The following is a 22,891-nucleotide window of genomic DNA, read 5'->3' as shown; positions in this document are numbered from 1 at the left end:
CGCCCCTCTCACTACCATTTAAGAATTTTTCCCCATCCAAAATCGTCCAACGCGCCTTAAAAAGTTTTCACTTCAAAATTTTTTTATTTTAGACTTTTTACCTCCTACCTCAAAGCCTATGTGAAGGAATATAATGCATGTATAGGGGGTTGGCGCGCAGGGGGACGAACCCATACGAGTATATGTATATATACTATTTTATTGATACTATAAATTTTACTTTTATATACATATACATATACACCAATAAATATATTAAAGTCTTTTGTTTTATTTACTTTATGAATCAATATAAATCTGGCATAATAATGTTGTTAGTTTTTACTCAATTTATGACATAATCTGTCAACTTTACATGATTTTCTACTTTATATCACTACTGTTTAGTTTTTAAAATTTTTTTAAAAAAGTGTGAGAACATTACGAATATTACTTGAAACTTTTGTGGCAAAATTTATATAAGTGTTAGTATCATATTTATTTATATTCGTATATGTTGTTACATCTACACCATCATAAAATTCTCTTTGAATAAAATTTAAAATAATATGATTCAAGACATGTATTTATTTATTGTATGTTGTTAGAATTAAACTGTTAAACTTATAACCTTACCTTTCACCAAATATTCGAAAACATATATCACATGGTAGCCATTTTCTTGGAGTGATAAAGCACTTTACATTTTTGGTTTCTGTTTTTCATAACAACTTCTAAAATTTGGCAGTCATCTGAACGAAGATTGTCCACGTATTCGTGCACACTAAGTAACGGCTGTAAAAGTGGTAATTTCACTTATTGTGGTATTATTCTACTTCTTGTATTTTCTTTATGATATAAAATCACTTCTTAAATATATTTGTTTGTTTCCAAAAGGCTTACTATTATCATTGATTACGTTTTGTTACGTATGATCAACTATTTCTAAAGTCTTTACGGATCATTGAAGCTTTATCTGATAAGATAAAGTCAGCTATTACGAGGAACTTGTAGGGTAATCAACAGTGTTCATCGATACTTAAAACCGAATGGTTTCCACGATCAGCAAAAAAGAGACAGAGGTACAACGATTATTTTCTGGTTTTTAATTAAAAATTTTCGAAGTTACAGCATGAGGTCTCATCAGAGAATAAAAGAGCTACTCGTTACCTCAGAACTTTTTTTTTTATACAGTTTGCTTTTTTTCTTAAACAAAACTTTTTTTCCAGGTAACTGCGTTTGAATGTTAAAGAAAAAAAGAAAGCAAGCTTTCACACTCGGCCCCCTCTCATAACTATCGGTTATTTCGTTATATCTGCAGTTTAATTTGTCGCTTTGAATATTAGTTTAAAAAACGGATTTAAAAAGTACATTAGGAACTAATTTTTAGAAAGAAGATCCTTAGTAGCCGTACATGACCTTGGAAATAGAAATAAATTAAACAGAACGCAATACTTTTATGAGATAACCTAATTAAAAAAAAGCTGTTATAAGACCCACAGAAGCCAAGATATTAATGACTTTTTGACCATGAGTGGTTTTAAGAGCGTGACATCAAATTCCACGTTAGCCACGAGCGATCAGCTGCAGCTGTGCCACGGATTCACTCCCCTCCATTACAGTTTATAAGTATGAGAATTATTATTTTCTTAAAAGACAGGTATTCAAAAGCAGCATGTCGAAATTTCAACTATTTATGTAAATAAACAAAGTAGTGAGACTCAAGACAAAAAAAAATTATCTGTGCGTCAGGGGGTCATAGGAAAATTTTTTTGTTTTTAATGTAAAAAATTTTTTTAGCTTTTGGATGAACTGTAGTCCAGTTACGGTAGTGTCTAAATTATTAATAACACTTAATTTGAATAATGTGTTTCTTAAATTTATATTTACATGAAATCTGTTGTAAAAATTCTTCTACTTTAAAGAAAAGTCCTGAAGTAACAACTCTTAAAGAACGAAGAGAGCCAAAGCAAGCCCTTTTTTAATACTGTCAGACATCTTCCTAAGCAAAATTTTTCAAAAACATACCTTTTTAAAAACAATCGCAATCGTGCAAAAACGGTTAGCATAGAACGTCCATATTGAGGAATAGTAATATATTAATGTACCATATAAGAGGTACCATTGTAGCAAACTTATAACCGTTCCAGACAATTGGCTTATTATTAATACACAAATTTAGAATATTATTATTTAATAAATTTTTGGCGTTTTTTGTAATTAAATACTGTTGTTAGCCATCGAGGTTCATTTTGTAGGTCTTCTGAATACCTACATTTTTTGTCATGAATATTTTCCAGTAAATCTTTAAAAACTTGCTATAATTTTAAAAGTATGTTTAATTTATATTTACAGAAGAGGGTAAATTGTGAAAGATCTGAGAGTCAGCTTTTCAGCATGAATAGCCTGGTTGAAAACCTCTTTACTACATAATTTCAGATTCCACTCTTTGGCTTGTAATGGCAGTATACATATTCTATAGACAATATTCATATTCAGAAAAAAAGCTACACATAAACCATAGAAATATGCTGAAGGCCAGCATGTTAGGCACAGAGCTACAGCACAGTGCCTAAGATGGTATATAATGTAGAGAAAGTCAAGTTGTGTGCCCTAAATTGCTGTGTGTATGAGCATCAGTCTTTCATCCATCACAGTTTATGAATCAAACGTTACAATTATTTTTTGTTTAATAAAGTAAATTTGTAATTAGGCCTTTCGTTCATACATACGTATACAAAACGAAGAAGGTATTTTAGTAGGAAGAATGGTGATGATCAAAGTTTTACGTACTGTTTCATACTTTTTATACAAATTTAGGGCTATGAGTATTTCTTATAATAAAATTGCGTTTACTAAAATACATAATTTTATTATTATATTACAATTGTTAATACAGTAGTACAAGTCAGATAAATATTTATTTACTATATTCACAGATCACAAAAATTTTAAGTTGTAATTTTCTTTATTAGTTGCATTTTCTAACATCCCAAAGATATTTTTCTCATTATATATAATATTCTAACTCGAATAATAACGATACAAAATTGATCTGTTTGTACATTTGATGTAATTATCAAAATATAGTGTACTGTTATGCGTTATTCAATTAATACGATTTTTTTTTTAATCTCACCTTCTTGCAAAAGCCGTGATTTAAAGTTAGTCCATAATTCTTGTTTATATTATGTAATAAAGTATATCCGAGCTATAACGTCTATTGTTACAACGTATAACTCAAAAAGAAGCTTTTGCAGTCAGTTAAAAAATTAATGACTTTTTGCAGCTTCTTTTGCTGCTTCCTTAGCTGCTTCTTTAGCTGCCATTATTAAGGGTGTTAATGAAGCTAAAGGCCTTGCAAGTTTTAAAAATGGATGCTGAAAAGAAAAAAATTAAGTGATTGAACTAAACTATTTAAGCCGATAATAGAAATATGTACCTTTAACAAATCAGAAGCTGCAGATCGTTTATCAACCTCTACTTCCAGACACTGATCCAAAAAATCTTGAAAATTATTGGAAAGTTTGTCTTTTTCTTTAATATCTGGCTTGCCATTTGTTGCTATTAAATATAAGGCTCTTAAAGGGTTCTCATTCAGGTACGGTGGTTCTCCTTCAATCATTTCTATAGCCATAATTCCTAAAGACCAAATGTCAACCTAGAGTTAATAAGAAAATAAAAATCGTAATTATTGCCAGCAATTAAGATTCAGTAAATTTTTTTTTTTTTGTATAATGTGTTTTTCAAACGTCTCTGAAAATTTTCAAATCGAATTTTAAGACAGAACAGATTTCTTAAAATTAAAAAATTATACTGCTGAATAGTATAAAAATTAAGGCAAAATAGACAACAAGGTTAAAAAATCATTTTTAAGAGTGCAAGCAACTTTATTACGTATTTATAACGTTCACATGATTATGAACGTTTTCTAAAACTATTAACAAATTTTATTATATTAAAACGCATTAGGAAATAGAAAAATTGATTATTTTATAAATTGAGTCAAATTTGATGTTAGTATTACAGCTCATTTTTATCTGCGGCATATACGTGATACGTACAAAACACAAGTTACAAATTTTTTTATAAAGTAGCAACATTACAACAGTCATACCACAAACAAGCAACAAGTTACTTTATAATTATTTATTTTGTGGCTATAGTTATTCATTATAGAATATTTGAAGAATTCAAATTTTCTGCCACACGAATTAAGTCACGGTGAGTACTTATACACTTAAAATCTGGTATGTATTTCACAGTAAGGAAGTTTGCCTTTACTATTCATTTATATTTTAGTATCATTTAATTTATTTACTTTTTAACACCTTAAGTGCTTGAAAATCGAAGCAGGTAAGCATTTTAAGATTTGTTTGCAATACGTGACAGTTCAAACATTATAGTTTAATTTTACTATGTGAGGGACAGATCAGTTTTATTAATTTATTTCAGAGGTTTTCCAACGTCTGGACACTATTAACATCTACAACTAGTTTTTTTCTACTGGATCGTCGAAGTTCTAGTAACCTGACATGCCACAGCTTTACTGCTTCAGAGAATAGAGCAATTTCATTATTTAAGCTGTGTCAAAATTTCATAGCAAAAGAAAGAATTTATATTAATAATCTACAGTGAGAAAATAAGCTGGAAAACAAACTAAAATTATCTTTTCATTTAGAATTGTTACAGAAGAGTAATGACCCTATAAAGTAAGCCTGTTGCTATGTTGGCAGAAAAAATCTCCAAGTCCAAGCGGCTAATTTGAAAGTACACAACACGAAGGATTTTTTTTAATAATGAACGCTGTTAATGAATCGCATGTTACTTCATTTATTAGATTCCATTAGACGGATCATAATGAGATTTTATTCTCACAATACTTGTTGTAAGAGTCTTGTGCATACACCAGCAATATTAAAAAATTATAGTCAAAAAATTGTATACAGTAAACCTACAGAGAAATCGAATGGAAATACAGTTTTAGAACTTGACATTAAAGTTTCATAATTATTATTTAACATTCTGACTTTCCGTGTATTAGTACTTTAGATATTATAGATAAGTAGATGATACAATTGAAGATATAATAATTAAATAAGAGTAAATAAATAAATATTGTAAATAAGTTATTAAAGTTTTCAATAAGTATACTTTAAATGAATAAATTTCAGCTTTAAAAAATGAACATAATACTCATAAATATGCAAATCACATAACGAGCATCTAATGTTATAGTTTCAAAGCTTGGGTTGAGACTTATATTACGCTATCTAATTCTTGTATTTCTTTTATTTTTATAAGTATAGGATAAACAATAGAAGTATAAATAGAGAGCATGTGTTGTTTGTGCTGCACTTAAGCAGGCTGTAAGTCTCAGGATGTTTGTTTTGTTGTGGATGAGGCTACAAACGAAAACTGCGACGTTACAGATATAACGTAATTAATTAAAAAAGTGTATAAAATATAATATTCAACAATTTTGATATTAATTTTCATTGTTAGTAATTTTAATATTCATCAAATGTAAGGTGTGTTAAGAAAATAATGGGAATTTTCATTTTTTTTAAATACAGCTGTTTATTTGTCTGTATCAATGTTATCTCTTATAAATAGTCACCATCAGATATTATATACAAGTGCCAGTGCTTTTTTCAGTCTGCGAAACAATTTTCAAATTTAATCTTTGAGATAGCCTTCAGTTCTTTTAGCGATGCGTTTTTTATGTCATCTATGTATGTAAAACGACGGCCTTTTAAGGTTCTCTTTATGTTAGGGAGAATAAAAAAATCACAAACAGCCAGGCGAATATAGAGGCTGATAATTAAATGACTTCCGATTAACTTCCATGCGCAGTTTTTGGATGAAATTTAACAACTTTGGAACAAATTTTGCTGCCACTTATTTCATACCCAAAGAACTTTAATAGTTATTTACGTAACAAGTGCGGAAAAGACGATTTCCCGCACGAGTCGTGATTGACTCGCACGAGTGGCTGGAGTTGACACATGAGTGTGATCGCACGGCACGAGTTACCGTCACCGGCCACGAGTGCGAGTCTATCACACGAGTGCGAGAAATCGTCCTGCACGAGTTGCGTACAAGTTTTTTCGCAAAAGTGTGCGGAAAAGGTGTGTGGCAAAGGTTTTTCCGCACAGTATGCGGAAAAGGTGTGCGACAAAAACCTTTTCAACACACCTTTTCCACACACTATGTGGAAAAATCGATTTTCTACACTTATATCAGTGCGGAAAACACCTATTTTCCGCACACTATTGCGAAAAAATTTTTATGACACGAGCCAATCAACATTCTAACATCATTAGCAAATTCTTTAATTGTGATATGGCGATTTTTTATAATCATTTTTTTCACTTTTTCCGCGTTTTTATTGGTTATTGATTGGACGATTTATCGACCCATACGAACGTTTTGAAAATACCTATACCATTCTCAATCATCGTTTTACTCATAACGGACTCACCATAGGCCTTTTTCAACATTTCACACCCTTGATTACACTTTATTTCATTTTTCACGCAAAACTTAATACAAATTCTTTGATCCATTTTTTTTAAACGAAAGAAAATCGCCAAGCTCAAGAAACAAATGCAACCTCAGTGTCCACTGCAGACAAAGTAAAAAATTAATATAGCTATAAATTATACCATACTTTAAGGATATTTATACCACTATAATAAAAAATTTTTTTGAAAATCGGACTATCCAACCCACGAAATTTCTTAGTTTTCGTTAATTTTTTAACACATCTCGTACGTATTCAACTTCAACTGCTTATATGCGTGGTAAATTTTGTAGCGTAAAATATGTTAACATACTGTTTTTAAAATCTTTTTTTTGTTCAAAGTATACTTTTAACGCAAAAAAAAATTTAGAACTCACAAACAAAAAATTATTCAACGCACCTGTTTGATACTGGATTTAGTATCCAATAAAATGGACTGTATATTTAAATAAAGCTGGATACTGGAGTGAACATAAAAAGCTGGGAAAGATCGAACGGGTATGAACTACTACACTTCTTACACGCAACAATAATAACAAATGTTAGATTTCTTAATGTATGTAACAAATAAAATCTGCTCCGCCTACGTACGTGTTGATAATGACTGAAAATCGAGTGGTTTAGAAAGAGCAATAGGTAAAACAAGCAATCAATGTGAACAAACTAGCAGCATCAGCCCTCATCTTCTTGAAACTGGTTGCACAGCGGCACGCGGGATGTATTATATCACACGCTTCTGAGTTTACAATATCAGATGCAAATTACATAGAGCAAGATTCTAATCAAACAATATACTTTAAGTTTTACATACATGTTGAATATGTGGCTCTAGTTATTGTGATTGAAGTAACAATGCAGTCCTGATGGTATACATATTATCGAGATTAATGTACTGACATCAGGGCAGAAGTACATCAATATTGGTATTAGTATTGGTATTTTGATTTCTAGGACATTCTTTCGGCTTTCGCCGTACAAGCGACCTTTTTTGCTTTCAACTTTTTTTCGCCCTAACCGCACGGTGTGCGAGTCTTTCGGGCGGGCCCCTTGCAAAGTTCCCCTTAGACGACTCGGTCATCCATCCTGCTAGGTACTATTTACAGAGCGTAGCGATTGTCTCAAGCACACCCTAGCTATTTTTAAGTTCAATGAACAGATACTTTCCAATAAACCATCTAATTCGCTGCACCTACCATTTCATAACTAACAACGACTCCACCCGATGAGTTAGCCAGGTGTTGGCTTTCCTTCGAAAAGAAAGCCTTTGGAGGTCCAAACATCACCAGAAAAATCAAATATTAGTTTAAAAAACCGGATCAGTTGTAATTCGTCATCTTGGGTACTCATCATATCGAAAAAGTCCGAGAAAAGTATCTCGTAAATTTTCGACAGGATTCGAACCCATGACTCCTCGAGTATCTCTGGCTAGGAGGCTAGCATGCTAACCACTAAGCCATTGAAGTACTTCTTAGTACATTAATATAAACAACAATAAGAGTTTTCAATGTAAATTGCATAAATATGCTAACAATACTTATTTCTTACTGGCTTCATGTTCGGGAATGATTGTAAGTAAAATACGTTCATATATAGGTCTCATCAGCTCCAAGTTACTGATTCTGACTCTTACCCCACGAACAAGAAACATAGGATCCAGAAATACTTCTATGATTTGACTCTAAGGCCACCTAGCCGAATATGTCAGTTCACTTTTAATCAAAGCTAGATCTCTCACTCACATGGGATGATGAGGTGTAAGCCATTTAGTGCGAGTTTGCAACAAGTTAAGGTACTCACTTGACCACCATTCTTAGAACATGAGACTACCTTTTCTTGGATGAAATATTGGGCTAAGGAACTCAATAAGATGAACAAAGGTTTAAAAATAAACAGTAGTAATCATATCTAGAGCGTTAGGATCATCGATTAAAGGGCACAAAGGCCGCCAATTAAATTATGGTTTAACGCGGCACACTAAGGGTGAATATTCTACGAAAGCGAGGCCTTGTTCACTTAACATGCGTTTCAAGTGTTTTTACCACTCCCTTACATGACCCACCAAAAGAAAGCGCATTCGGAGAATTAAGGTACTACAACGTCTTTAGTGAACTTTAAGAGTTAGCAAAACGAATAAGATGATTTAACTTTTGTCAACCAAAACAGTTTATACAAATGCAATTTATGTATTTCCGCTTGTCATTAAATAACTGTTTTCTTTCTTCCCAGGTGTTAGTTGTAATAGATTCATACAAACGACGAGATTAATCACAATTCAAGCAGAAGCCTGCTTAAAAAAAACTTATAAAATTTTATGGAGAAGAATTTAGGCAAGGAAGAGTGAGGACAAAATTTTCAGAAATCAGCCGCAGTCAAAGATCCTCAAAATCTCCTACCACTAAAAATATTTATCTTCTTCATTCTACAAAATCTTATCTGTGAAATATGCATGGTCAGAGTCCGCATCGTTTGATTGAAAAATGGTGTTATCATTTTCTTTAAATCGCTCAAAATTATCTTTAACTTGCCGTAGTCTCGATGCAACTTGACCTTGGATCATTTTTATTTGACCTAACTTTTTAAAAGTTTGAAAGGCGTTTTAAATTTTGAGTAAAAGACCAAGCTGAGCTTTAAATACTTGTGCAGTACATAGCGTAGTGTGTTTATTTCTTCAACAAAGGTGAAGAAAAAACGACGTAAATGTCTACACCTTGGTGGCGAGTATGTGTACGATAATACAGCTCAAGACAAAACGGCAAAATACTGCGTTGCCCGTGGCTCATAAGCGAGCCGAATGCCTGTTACACGTAAAAGTGTGTAAGAAGACGGGGAACACACCGGTATACTGGCCGTGCTAAAATCGTCGCTCATTTCAAGTGAGAGAGAGAGAGAGAGAGAGAGAGAGAGAGAGAGACGGACTCATATGGCCGACTCCCAACACGAGAATACCACCAAACTCTTATTTACCTCAAACAGTTTTCTTCTTCAAAATGTTAGATTTATTAAAGCATGTAACAGAATCCGCACTGCCTACGTACGTATTGACAACGATTAGAAATTCAGTAGTTCAGAGAAAACAAAAGGTAGAACAAAATTATGTAAGAAATTAATGATGAAAATGACTTCATAAATTATTCACTGTAATCTGGAAGAATTAATAAATTTTGAACTAATTAAAAATCATACAAAAAATCGTAAGGCGTATAATTTAATTTCCTGTTAACTGAATCAAATAAATGAAAAGTAGTTGAAATCTTTTATGAGCTGACGTCTTAAAGCGAAAATGTACTGAGGAAGGCAGACAATAGCTGCCATCGATGAGAATGAAATGATACACCGAGTCTATTGTAGACTAGACTTACACAAATATCGGTACGTAGATTGTGTAGTTGTCCCAGTTTGTGAACTTACAACACTAGATGTAAATTACAGATTCTAATAAAACAATGTACCTCAATTTTTACATACGAATTGAATCCAAACGCCTAAGTTGGATATATAGTAAATAAAGTAGATGTGATTTCAGAAATAACTGATGAATTTAATGATCAATTATCGGTTCTTATTTTTCATGAGAAAAAAAATCTTGTATTTGCCTCACGGATAACGTGAAAAAATACGAATAAGATATTTATCCAACAAGTTTTATTTACTAATTCACAAATATTTAGAATTTAACAGCTTATTATCTAATAAAAGACATATAAATTAAAGGAGCTACAGGAGCTATCAAAATGAGGTTAACCGACTGTAGGTGGCATTTGGGGGCTGTAGCACTTTATCAAAATTTATAACTTGGGTTTATTTTCCAGAGAGATTAAACGAATTTCACCTAATTTTGTAGAAAATTTGCCCTAATACTCTGAGGAAGTGAGTATTTAGGAGGCTGTGAGGAACTGATTTTCTGCCCTCTCCTAATAACTATGAAATATTATGGGTTATACATGAGCTCATCATGAATCGCTAGATTTTGACCTTTTGTTTCTAACAGTGCAATAACTATAAACATTCAACCTTCATTTCGTAGAGAAAATCACGATTGAATTTCAAAACCGTACTATGAAAAAATGCTTTTTTTGTCCTACGGAAACTTGCATCCCTCGTACAAAATATGTATGAATACAAAATGTTTGGTGTACATCAGTAGAAATTAAACACTGTGCACTACGCTAACAAACATTTAGTAAGTACAAGCAAATACAACAGTATGCTTGTCTTACTTGGACGAGCATTGTATGTGAACTGTTTGTAGCTGTCAAACTCTACTTCTTGCTTGCTGATGCCAGCAAGACGGTATGTTATTGGCTGATTGTCTCACGACTGTGAGCTTATAATTGGTCACCTCAGAGCTAATGGGTTGGATTTTTAGTGAAAGATGAAACGTTTGGGCACAAACTTTTAACATACAAGATATACTTATTACCAAAAACAATAGAAATAAAAAAGGCATAATGTGTACAAATATATTTTAATGTTGTACATACATCTGAGATTAATGTACAGAAGTGTATACGTATGGACATAAATAAATTTATAAGATTAGCGTAACCCTACAAAAAATCTCTTAAAACTATAAACAAATAACATTTTATGAGTACTCAGTCTTATTTACAAAGTTTAAAGTATTATTTACTTATTAGACAAAGTCACTTCAATAACCAAGCTAACACAATATGGAAACAAAAATTGCAATCATCTAGCATAGTGACTTGACAAGACTCGACTCAACCTCAGTAACAGTTCTTAACAAAATAAGTTTATGGAGTGGTCATGATAATTCAAAAGATACTTGTCCTCACAGTCATCACACGAACAAAAGACTTAGGATTTTTATACAGCTTGATTGTTTTTGCTTTAGGCTACCTACCTGGAGGAATAAATTCATAATGTTATTAAATTTATTCAATATATTATTCCAAACATGTATTTGTCTTTAGACCACGCCCCCCTCGTCTTTTTTGGTCTTCGTACTTCAATATGTACCTTTAGTCAGTCTGGTCTGGTACCTGCTGTAATAAAGTACAAAGAGAGAAATTACTACAAGTTACAATAAATGTTTATATACATTTACAGTGTCTAATTACACAGGCCCACAAAATGAAAAAAAATGTCTGAACTTTTGACCGGACCTACATATTCCCGTGTATTTTTCGAATTTGAATCTGTAATAAAAATATAGGGTTTTCCAATGTTTTATCAGAGTTATTTTGAAAAAACCTCATTTTTTACGGTTTTTTTGCGGTTTTTCGAGTCTAGAAAAAACAAATCATGAGAAACAGTTGATTGGACTTTAAAATCGAATTCTACGGAAAAAAATACACGGAAAACCATACCTTCAAATTTTTTTTAACGCGATTCTAGTCCTCTGTATGGGGCTAAAAAAAAGAGGAAATCGGTAAAAGTCGAAATTTTGCCAAAAATGGATTTAAACAATATTAAAATTTAATCATGCGTCTTTTGAAGAGTCGATAAACATTGGAAATACTACCCTGGGGGTTTTTCAGATTGCTGATCATGAATTTGAAGTTAGATTGTGTAAAAACTTTTTCTAGAGGGCGGTGGCTAGAACTGTATATGGTAAATTTATCGATTTTTTAAAAATTTTACGTCTGAAATACTTATTTTAGAGTCTTTCACAGCATTGACTGTAAATTCAAGATATTAACGTAGCCTATTGTGTACGTTAAACTTAACATTTTGTCTATGTTCGTCTCTCTCTCTCTCTCTCTCTCTCTCTTCCGATGTTTTTTTTAAATTGGCTTACGCTTACGTACACGTTTCTCTTCGAATGACCGATGTAGTGGATTTCTGACACGTTTTTGTCCTTTTTTCGCAGCTGTTTCTCTTTTTATCATCCAGCAGTAATCTGCTAACATGTTGATACCCCAGTTTCCTTGAAATCTACGTTCAAACTCCTTTAAATCTTGATGAAATCGTTCACCATGCTCTTCACTAAAGTCTCCGTTATTTTCAGGAAACTGATCAACGTGTGAATCAAGAAAATGAAGTTTTAAGTTCATTAGACAACCCAATTTTTTAAAATTACGTACCATTCTTTCCACAATAGCTTTATAATTCGTGTCTTTGGCATTACCCAAAAATTTCGTCGATACCTCTTTAAAACTTAACCATGCTGCCTTTTTAACATCGGTCATGCTTTGTTCAAAGTTTTCGTCTCTAAATAAAGTTCGGATTTCAGGACCATCAAAAATACCTTCATTTAATTTAGCATCAGATTTATGGGGAAATACTTTGCTTATATATTGGAAGCATTGACCGTCCTTATCCAAAGCTTTAACTAATTGCTTTATCAATCCAAGCTTGATATGCAGAGGCGGTATCAAAATTTTCGAAGGATCAACGAGTGGATCTTTTATAACATTCTGTTTTCCAGGTTCAAACGATTCTCTTGATGGCCAAATTTTCTTTTTATAGTGTTTTTTTCTATCTCTGCTATCAAACATGCATAAATAACATGGGTACTTCATAAATCCAGATTGTTGTCCAAGTATCATAGATAAAATCTTTAAATCGCCACATATTTGCCATTTATGTTCTCTATATTTTATTTTCGTTAAAAGTAGTTCAAGATTGGAATACTCTTCTTTAAGTACTGTTGAATGTGCTAATGGTATAGGAGCATATTCATTTGTGATATGGAGGAGTACTGCTTTACGGCTGCGCTTTGATGAATCAATGAATAGTCGCCAATTTTCAGGTTTGTATATTTTGGGTTTCAATTCATCAATAAGACCTTTCACATCCGTGCAATAAACCATATTAGAATCATTCTTGAAATAATTTCTAAAGCGCTCTTCTCGATTACGATATGCACATACTTTAGTACCCTTTGTCAACATATTTCGTCTCTTAAACTCTGAAGCCATAAACTCTGATTGTTCCTTAGATAAACCACTCTTTCTAAATAAATCGTTCAGACTTTTTTGATCAAACTTTTCAACAGTTCGTTCTTCACCCTTAGGAATATACTCTTTATCACTATCTAGAGAATGTTCTTGAGGTGAACTTAGATCTTCTTCATTTGATGAGCTTCCGTCTGCGGCAATTAGATTCTCAGTTGCTTGATCTGTCGAGTTTTCATCTACATTTATATTCCCTATGCCTGTTGTAAAACTATTTCTCGAATCTTCATTTTCAAAAATATGTATAAAATTCTTGGATGGAAATTCTATTGGATGAAATCTATATATATATATAAATAGCTTTGGAAAAAGATTAAAAAGTCCGATTCGTTTATAAACAATGCTTTAAGATCAATAACAGTGCACAACAGTGATTAACTGAACGGAGCTTTAAAATGAAACCGAATTCATTTCTAAACAACAGTACCCAGTTTTACAACAGAATAAGTATAAATAAAAAATTGACAGATCAAATTGTCTCTGACACAAACACACCAAATGAAGAAGATCTAAGTTCACCTCAAGAACATTCTCTAGATAGTGATAAAGAGTATATTCCTAAGGGTGAAGAACGAACTGTTGAAAAGTTTGATCAAAAAAGTCTGAACGATTTATTTAGAAAGAGTGGTTTATCTAAGGAACAATCAGAGTTTATGGCTTCAGAGTTTAAGAGACGAAATATGTTGACAAAGGGTACTAAAGTATGTGCATATCGTAATCGAGAAGAGCGCTTTAGAAATTATTTCAAGAATGATTCTAATATGGTTTATTGCACGGATGTGAAAGGTCTTATTGATGAATTGAAACCCAAAATATACAAACCTGAAAATTGGCGACTATTCATTGATTCATCAAAGCGCAGCCGTAAAGCAGTACTCCTCCATATCACAAATGAATATGCTCCTATACCATTAGCACATTCAACAGTACTTAAAGAAGAGTATTCCAATCTTGAACTACTTTTAACGAAAATAAAATATAGAGAACATAAATGGCAAATATGTGGCGATTTAAAGATTTTATCTATGATACTTGGACAACAATCTGGATTTATGAAGTACCCATGTTATTTATGCATGTTTGATAGCAGAGATAGAAAAAAACACTATAAAAAGAAAATTTGGCCATCAAGAGAATCGTTTGAACCTGGAAAACAGAATGTTATAAAAGATCCACTCGTTGATCCTTCGAAAATTTTGATACCGCCTCTGCATATCAAGCTTGGATTGATAAAGCAATTAGTTAAAGCTTTGGATAAGGACGGTCAATGCTTCCAATATATAAGCAAAGTATTTCCCCATAAATCTGATGCTAAATTAAATGAAGGTATTTTTGATGGTCCTGAAATCCGAACTTTATTTAGAGACGAAAACTTTGAACAAAGCATGACCGATGTTAAAAAGGCAGCATGGTTAAGTTTTAAAGAGGTATCGACGAAATTTTTGGGTAATGCCAAAGACACGAATTATAAAGCTATTGTGGAAAGAATGGTACGTAATTTTAAAAAATTGGGTTGTCTAATGAACTTAAAACTTCATTTTCTTGATTCACACGTTGATCAGTTTCCTGAAAATAACGGAGACTTTAGTGAAGAGCATGGTGAACGATTTCACCAAGATTTAAAGGAGTTTGAACGTAGATTTCAAGGAAACTGGGGTATCAACATGTTAGCAGATTACTGCTGGATGATAAAAAGAGAAACAGCTGCGAAAAAAGGACAAAAACGTGTCAGAAATCCACTACATCGGTCATTCGAAGAGAAACGTGTACGTAAGCGTAAGCCAATTTAAAAAAAACATCGGAAGAGAGAGAGAGAGAGAGAGAGAGAGACGAACATAGACAAAATGTTAAGTTTAACGTACACAATAGGCTACGTTAATATCTTGAATTTACAGTCAATGCTGTGAAAGACTCTAAAATAAGTATTTCAGACGTAAAATTTTTAAAAAATCGATAAATTTACCATATACAGTTCTAGCCACCGCCCTCTAGAAAAAGTTTTTACACAATCTAACTTCAAATTCATGATCAGCAATCTGAAAAACCCCCAGGGTAGTATTTCCAATGTTTATCGACTCTTCAAAAGACGCATGATTAAATTTTAATATTGTTTAAATCCATTTTTGGCAAAATTTCGACTTTTACCGATTTCCTCTTTTTTTTAGCCCCATACAGAGGACTAGAATCGCGTTAAAAAAAATTTGAAGGTATGGTTTTCCGTGTATTTTTTTCCGTAGAATTCGATTTTAAAGTCCAATCAACTGTTTCTCATGATTTGTTTTTTCTAGACTCGAAAAACCGCAAAAAAACCGTAAAAAATGAGGTTTTTTCAAAATAACTCTGATAAAACATTGGAAAACCCTATATTTTTATTACAGATTCAAATTCGAAAAATACACGGGAATATGTAGGTCCGGTCAAAAGTTCAGACATTTTTTTTCATTTTGTGGGCCTGTGTTATTGTTTAATGTCAAATCACCTGCATGCATGGGATCTAACGCTAAGAACAATCATATATTAAATTATCAGGTATTGGGCCCAGAAACGAATCGCATGCTGATCGTGTGAGTAAACAAAGACACAAGTTGCAAGAGGAGAGATAAACGTTGAACGCACGACTAAGACAAGAAAGGAAGCAAGAGATTAGTTCTTTGCAAGGAAACGAAAGACGTGATCAGTTTTCGTAAGTCAAAAAAAGAAAGGTGAATTGTGTATCTTGAGTTCCTATTAAAAAAAAAAAAAAAAAGAAAAAGAATCAAGATGGTCAACCGCCTATTTCACTCGCTCGAAAAACTCAAGGGCCGCGAAAATTACCACATATGGGCAGTGTCAATGAGAGCGTATCTAGAACATGAAGATCTTTGGGAAACTGTCAACGCACCTGAAGGTGGAGAAGTAAGTCAGAATGTGAGAAAAGTAATTTAGGCTCGCTCCATTCTTACACTGGCCATCGATACTGTTTTCTATACGCATATAAGGTATATCTACAGCAACCAGAGGGATTTGTCGACCCCAACAACCCAAACCATTTCTGCAGACTATGGGCTGAAACAGGGCAGCCATGTATGTAACCAGGAGCTTCACAAGTTGTTTGTCAATATACATCTAAATCAGTCATTGAATGACGCATGTGTGTACATGTGCATATATGGAAAATACATCTTGCTCATACTCGAATTTGTGGACGACATTTTCTTGGTGTCTAGTACTCGAGACTATTAAACAAGAATTAAGCGGCATCTTGCCGAAAAGTTTTCAATTAAAGACTTAGGAGTTGTCAGTAGGTTTTTGGGCATAAGATTCGACCTAATACCTAAACTAGATGGCATCACAGTGGATTAAGAAGAGTATATAACACACATCCTCAAAAGATATAATATAGATGAATGCACACCAGCCTCTACTCCATTACCTTTAGGTCTGAATCTAGATCCACCGGACAACACAGTTTACTCAAAATTGTCAAATGAAGAGCTCGAGAAACTTCATGATGTACCATATCAGGCCTTAATCGGAAGTCTGCTATACCTAAGCCAATGCACCAGACCAGACTTGGCCTATTCTGTAAGCCAGCTAAGTAAATACAACAACAGCTTTACTCAGGAAAACTGGAAGACAGCTGAACATGTACTAAGATATCTAAAAGGCACTACTACATTAAAACTAACATTCAGCAAATCCAGCCCCAATTAACTGCAGGGTTATTGTCACGCAAGCTGGGCACCAAACCTTCAGGATACTCGATCGATTACTGGATACCTGTTCACATTACAGGAAGGACCAATTAGCTGGGCTTCAAAGAGGCAGTCTCTCTACTGTGCAACCCAAGAAGCCTTGTGGCTAAAGCGATTAGCAGAGGAGCTGAAGATCCAGAAACTGAGCCCTGTAACGGTATTTTGTTTTAGTGTAAGCACTAAGCATATTGCAGTCAAGGAGCAGTTTATAAAACAAAAGGTTGATCAATGCGAACTCATCATTCAACACAAGCCATCAAAGGAAATAATTACTGACTTTCCCATTAAGTGCTCTTGTGCTAATGCATGTAAGAATTTTTGTAAAGCTGTTGGACTTTAAGAAACAATTTAAAAAGTTGTATTTAAAATAATTATTGAGGGAGCGTGTTGTTAAATGTATTCAATGTATTACTCCAAATATGTATTTGTCTTTAGACCACGCCCCCATCGTCTTTTTTTGTCTTCGTACTTCAATATGTACCTTTAGTCAGTGTAGTGGGGTACCTGCTGTAGTAAAGTACAAAAAAATAAACTACTACAAGTTAGAATAAAACCGCAAAAACTCTCTAAGCTTTGTTGTTTAGGAATGTTTAACAAATATTTCTAAGTCAATTGTAATCAATTTTAAGACAATCAGGATAAATAAAGTTTGATACTAAAATTGGTAATTATTAAAAGCACAAATCACTACACCAATTGAGGAATAAGTGAAGGAATGTGTAATAAGTATATTTAATTCACAAATGTGAGGGATAAAGTAAGTTTCCAGTAATTATCATCATAAGTGAGCAGTGACACTACTTTGTATCTGCCTTACTACTTTGAATAATCTCTAACTAAAATCTTTATTTCTTTGTGCCACTGCTCATTTTTAGACCCATGTAATTCACATTGTCTTCCAATGTACTCAACTAACTAGTTTCTGGAGTCAAAAATATATTACATGAAACTAAAATTTACTTTTTTAAGTACATTTACTTTATTGTCTAAACTAGTGTCAACGCATTTTGTCAATGAAGTTGACTTTAGCCAAGCTTCAAGATTACAATGTATGAATGGGATGTACAAGTTAGCATTGAAATGGTTAAAGTATAACCTTGACAGAAGCCTTGAGACGTCATAATAACTTTTTATTTTTACTTTAATAAGCTTTTGTTGATCCATGTATAAAGAATATGAATCAAGTTGATGGATGTTTTATTACATAAAAGATATCATTTGTATTGCCATCACACACTCTTCTTTATTATCAAAGATTGCTGATTAGTCAATTATGGAGTAGCGCCATCTTTTATTTATTTAATTAGTCCTTAACCATTATAAGCATATTAATTAGACCGGCACATTCAACGGCTTGGTTCCCATGTTTCAGGCCGTTTCGTTCTTTTAAGAGTGAATTCGCTATTACGAACAAACTAACCACTAATGACCAGTGAACCATACTTCTCATTCCAGAGTAATGTCAGCGCCGCTTAACGAGCACACACTCACAGCTCAGGCCTGAAAAGCTTTACCCGAGCACGTCAAGTGCACACACAGGCACATAAATGATCGTGTAGAATTTGCTAACATAGCTTTATAAGTTGGAAAACTTTTTACGCAGAATTTAAGCAGCGCTCCAGTTGATATCTCGGTTTTACTCGACTTTTGACCTAACGTCAAAGTTTTCCGGGCGGGAATCTCTGGTAAGGTGTTTCTTTGCGTTTTTGCCGATTTTTCGCGGCACCTCAGTTGATATCTTTAATAAGCTTGACTCGCAGTCTAACGTCAAATATTCACGTACGGGAGTCAAAACAAAGGAAAAAATCATTTAAAAAAGTATTTTTATACATGGCTCATTGTATGAAAACCGGAATATTCTAAAGGCTGGAACGAACAAATGCCTTATATAGATTTTTGATTGTTAAAACATTTTTTGTTGTACTGTCCCTTACCATAATGAGCTAAAATTTTTTTGGCCCTACTGGATCTGCCCTAGAAAAATTTTTACGATGACTTTCTTACATTATTGAAGAAAAACAGAAGCGTTATGGACTCTTATACAATCTTATTGTTACCGAGATAAAGGCACTCTCCATGAAAATTGACTTAATTCCTACATTTCTATCATGTTCTTATTATTGACATCTATAGAAGTAACTATCCAAGTCAGTAATCCAATATCAAACGAAGATACAATGCATTGTGAATCGCAACGGGCTCTTAGAAAAAAAGAGCGTTACGGGCTCTTATAAATTCATTGCTAAATCCATATTGTGGACACACTAAATGCAAATCAAACTTCGCCACTAAGCCATTATCATAAATAAAGCAGCTACTTATTAATTCACCACCTTTAGAGTCGATACGTCGATACTTGTAAGAAAAGAAAGCACCTCAGGTACTTTGGTGGTTGGCACTTTGATTTTTTACCTACCTCTAAGAAAATAAAACGCCCCAGATACAGCTTATTGGAGAAATCTGCAATGGAGCGCCAACGATAAAACTTAGTCTATAATAAGTATAGTTCTTTTGTCACAGCATGTTAGTTATAACTAATATGATATGATTTTGGCGACTGGATTGTCAGCATTTTGCTGCCATAATAAGCTACGTAAAAAGTTTGCTGAGATATAAAACTGTGGTTAGTACAATACACTGACTACGTGACAGAAGTTATACCAAGTCCCTTATTTGGAATTGTAAGCCGGTAGATGAAATAATTTACTTTTTTAGACAACAATTTACATAAAAGAATTTAAATATGACTTACCTTACGTAGTGAAAGAACACGTTGAAAATACTGGAGAATCTGAGCGTGCAATGAATTCTAACTAAAAAATTTCCTTACTGGGTATAACTTTTACTTACTAAATAGCATTAGTAATTTACATGATGATAAAAATTCAAAGGAAGGGGGGAAATTAAGCAGTCACTTTGTTTATATACAGTTTGGTGATTACTACAAAAAAAGCGCCTGCATGTGTGTGTTCGATGCTGCGACTTCGTCGCAATTGTTAAAGAAAATATTAAAATAGTTGGTTTTAGGTAGAATGATTATCAAACTAGGAATGTTAATATAATTAAGTATGTCATTAAGACCGACAATTTGAATAAAAATAATGACTCAAACAAAATTAAAAAAGAGTATAAAAATAAAAATAAGAGAATAAAAGGTGAAAATATAGATTTCAGACGATAAAACAAAATGAAAAAAATCAGCTTCACATGATAAAAATTGTGTTTGATGGCGTTGTTAATGTACAGTAAGCTATTGCAGAATGTAAAAATTGACTAAATGCAATGGATAGATAATATCTTGTATAAATTTAAACAATACTAGGAAATCAGTTAAAAAATTAGAGAATGCAAAAATTTTAGGTTTTATATAGATGCATACCATAAAAAGTAATGATACTTACAAAACAAGGTTGGTTGTTAAAGGATTTTAACAGAATAAAACGAAGACCTAAAAATTTTAGTATTAAACTGTTGTCAAAATAAATTAGTCATCGAACAAACGGTTGTAGAAACAATCTTTACGGATGGTAGAGTAAAATCAGAATTATGCGTTGAATAACCAAGAGGTTTTGAAGATAATTATTCGAAAGAAATAAAATTAAATAAAGCATTGTATAGTTTGAAAGTCCAAGGTTGTGAAAATACTTTGATGTTAAAATTCAAGAATTAGAACTTGTTTCAAGTAAAAATGATTGTTGTCTTCATACATTATCTAATGAAGATGAAACTATTCATTTGATTTTGTGTGTTGGAGAATTCTAATTGTAGTAAAACTGTATGAGAATCAAATTATAGTATAGGTTTCGCTGGCAAAAGAAATTATAATAAATGATTTACGGGAGTTCAAAATTTATTAAGAGATAAATATTAATGACAATAAGAATTTAATGGAAAGATGATACTTTGCTAGAAAAATTATGTTAAAACATTAGCAAGAAAGGATAATATTTATAGTTCCAAATTGTATGACTCCTAATGAATCAATAAATAACTGCTTTTAAGGGTAGTAAGGTAAAGGTACCAATTATGAAACAAATTTTCGCATTTTTTTTTCTGTATTGTCTTAAAAAAAAGCGGACGTGCTTTAATGCTAGTGATTTTAGTTTTTCTTAAATCGCTTCAACTTGAGTAACTTATTATATTATTTTTATGCAAAATAGACTATTTTTTTCTAATAAAATTGAAACATCTAATATGTCCGTATTATGAAAAAACACCAAAAGGCTTGTCCCAGTGATTCATAATTCATGTCCCGATTATGGAACTTCCTTCATAAAGTAATTTGTGGGTACTAATTTCAAGTTACTTGGAGTACGTTGCTCATATGACACGATTTTCTTTTGATACAATTGCATTTCATGCCAATTAGTTAGTTGTAATGGAATTGAATTTCATTTTAGAAGTACGTTTCATAATACGGACAACTAAAAAAGTTAGGTTATGTTTGATTATGCCCCTATTATGAAACCATTCTACACAGAAACTTATTTTACTTTGAATTGAATGTAGTAGTCGAGCCTTTTCAGTTTAAAAATATTAAAATTAACTATTAATTGCTTAAAAATAATTTTTTTGTGATATTAGTTGTAAAATAGCATGTATAGTTTCATGTTTCGTTAATTGGGACATGTTCCGTCAATTGGTACGTTTACCTTACTGTTCTGTTTGTTTTTTATCTTAGACGACGTTCCAAGCACACGGTGGCAGTACTTTTTAAGTCATAAGTATAATAAAAATAATAAGAAAATATATAATGCGTTTTGAGTTTTGAATCGAATATTACTTTTCAAGTATTAAAATATGTTTCATAAAATATTTAAAAATTGTACTCCAATTATTTAAATATGTAATTGTTTGAATAGCATGAAATTTTGTAATCCAAACCATTTCTGATACGATAATTCTTAATCCAACACTCGTATCAAATCAAAATAAAAAGTGTGGCCGCTGTTCTTAGTGTGTATATATACAGTTGAATGTTCTTTATTGAATGTTTTGACAATCTTTTAGGTAGTCTTTGATTCAAGTGGAAAAAGCTCTTTTGGTTTAATCTACATAGCATTTATCACAGTTATTACACTTGACAAACTATACGGAAAACAATTATTCAAGGTTATTAGTTTTATCCTTCACTTAAGTTGTTCTCCAATAGAATTTGAAGAGGGGGTACTTAAACACATTTTGAGTAAGCTTTAAGTGTTCTGTAATATTTATTTTTGTTGAAAGAAATAAAATTCATCTATGAAAAACATAGTGAAAATTATATCACTAATTGCTTCATGGATATGGATTAGGCTGGTGACGTATAGGATGGAAAATTAATAACTGGTGACACTTGTTTCTTTTCTTTCCTTAAATAAAGTTCATTGATAGGTTGGAACAGTGGGCTCCTAGCGTGCTTAACAATGCAAAACGAGGTAGCGAGACAATTGACCACGATAACCTTCATGCTCTTTTGTTTCCTTCTCGTTCTCGAACTCCAAAAAATCCCCTCTCTCTTTCTCACTCTTCCCTTGACGCCAAGAGCCTCTTCAGAGGGCGCGCGTACACGCTGTTGATAGGAACAAGCGGGAGAGATACAATCTCAATAATACTTTAAGATTATGTACTAATTTAATGTTTTTGAAATCAAAAAAACAAAACAGTGTAACAGAATCATCTATATAACTACGTTTTCTAAAAATAAAACCAAACTTAAAGTGGTGAAAAAATATTTTAAGTAATTCTAATAT

The 22,891-nt window shown here is 32.4% G+C and overlaps 1 protein-coding gene across 4 annotated transcripts in view; it reads right to left on the bottom strand.

Moving 5' to 3' along the window:
* Window positions 1–2,886: 2,886 nt before the first annotated feature.
* Window positions 2,887–22,891, bottom strand: part of Pak (serine/threonine-protein kinase PAK 3-like protein) — a 463,040-nt gene continuing 443,035 nt past the window's right edge. For all 4 annotated transcript variants that reach the window (XM_089590045.1, XM_089590047.1, XM_089590043.1 and 1 more), the window contains 2 exons: window positions 3,422–3,640; window positions 2,887–3,359 (listed from right to left, as the gene is read on the bottom strand). In XM_089590045.1, coding sequence (XP_089446171.1) covers window positions 3,252–3,359; window positions 3,422–3,640 — 327 coding nt within the window. In that variant the 3' untranslated portion in view covers window positions 2,887–3,251. The remainder of the gene's footprint in view (window positions 3,360–3,421; window positions 3,641–22,891) is intronic.

The sequence above is a fragment of the Copidosoma floridanum genome, unplaced genomic scaffold (genome assembly GCF_036245765.1).
Source record: "Copidosoma floridanum isolate Cflo_tuat_1 unplaced genomic scaffold, Cflo_Japanese_pri ptg000011l, whole genome shotgun sequence".
Taxonomy (NCBI): Eukaryota; Metazoa; Arthropoda; class Insecta; order Hymenoptera; family Encyrtidae; genus Copidosoma; species Copidosoma floridanum.
This window is presented reverse-complemented; position numbering and strand designations above follow the sequence as displayed.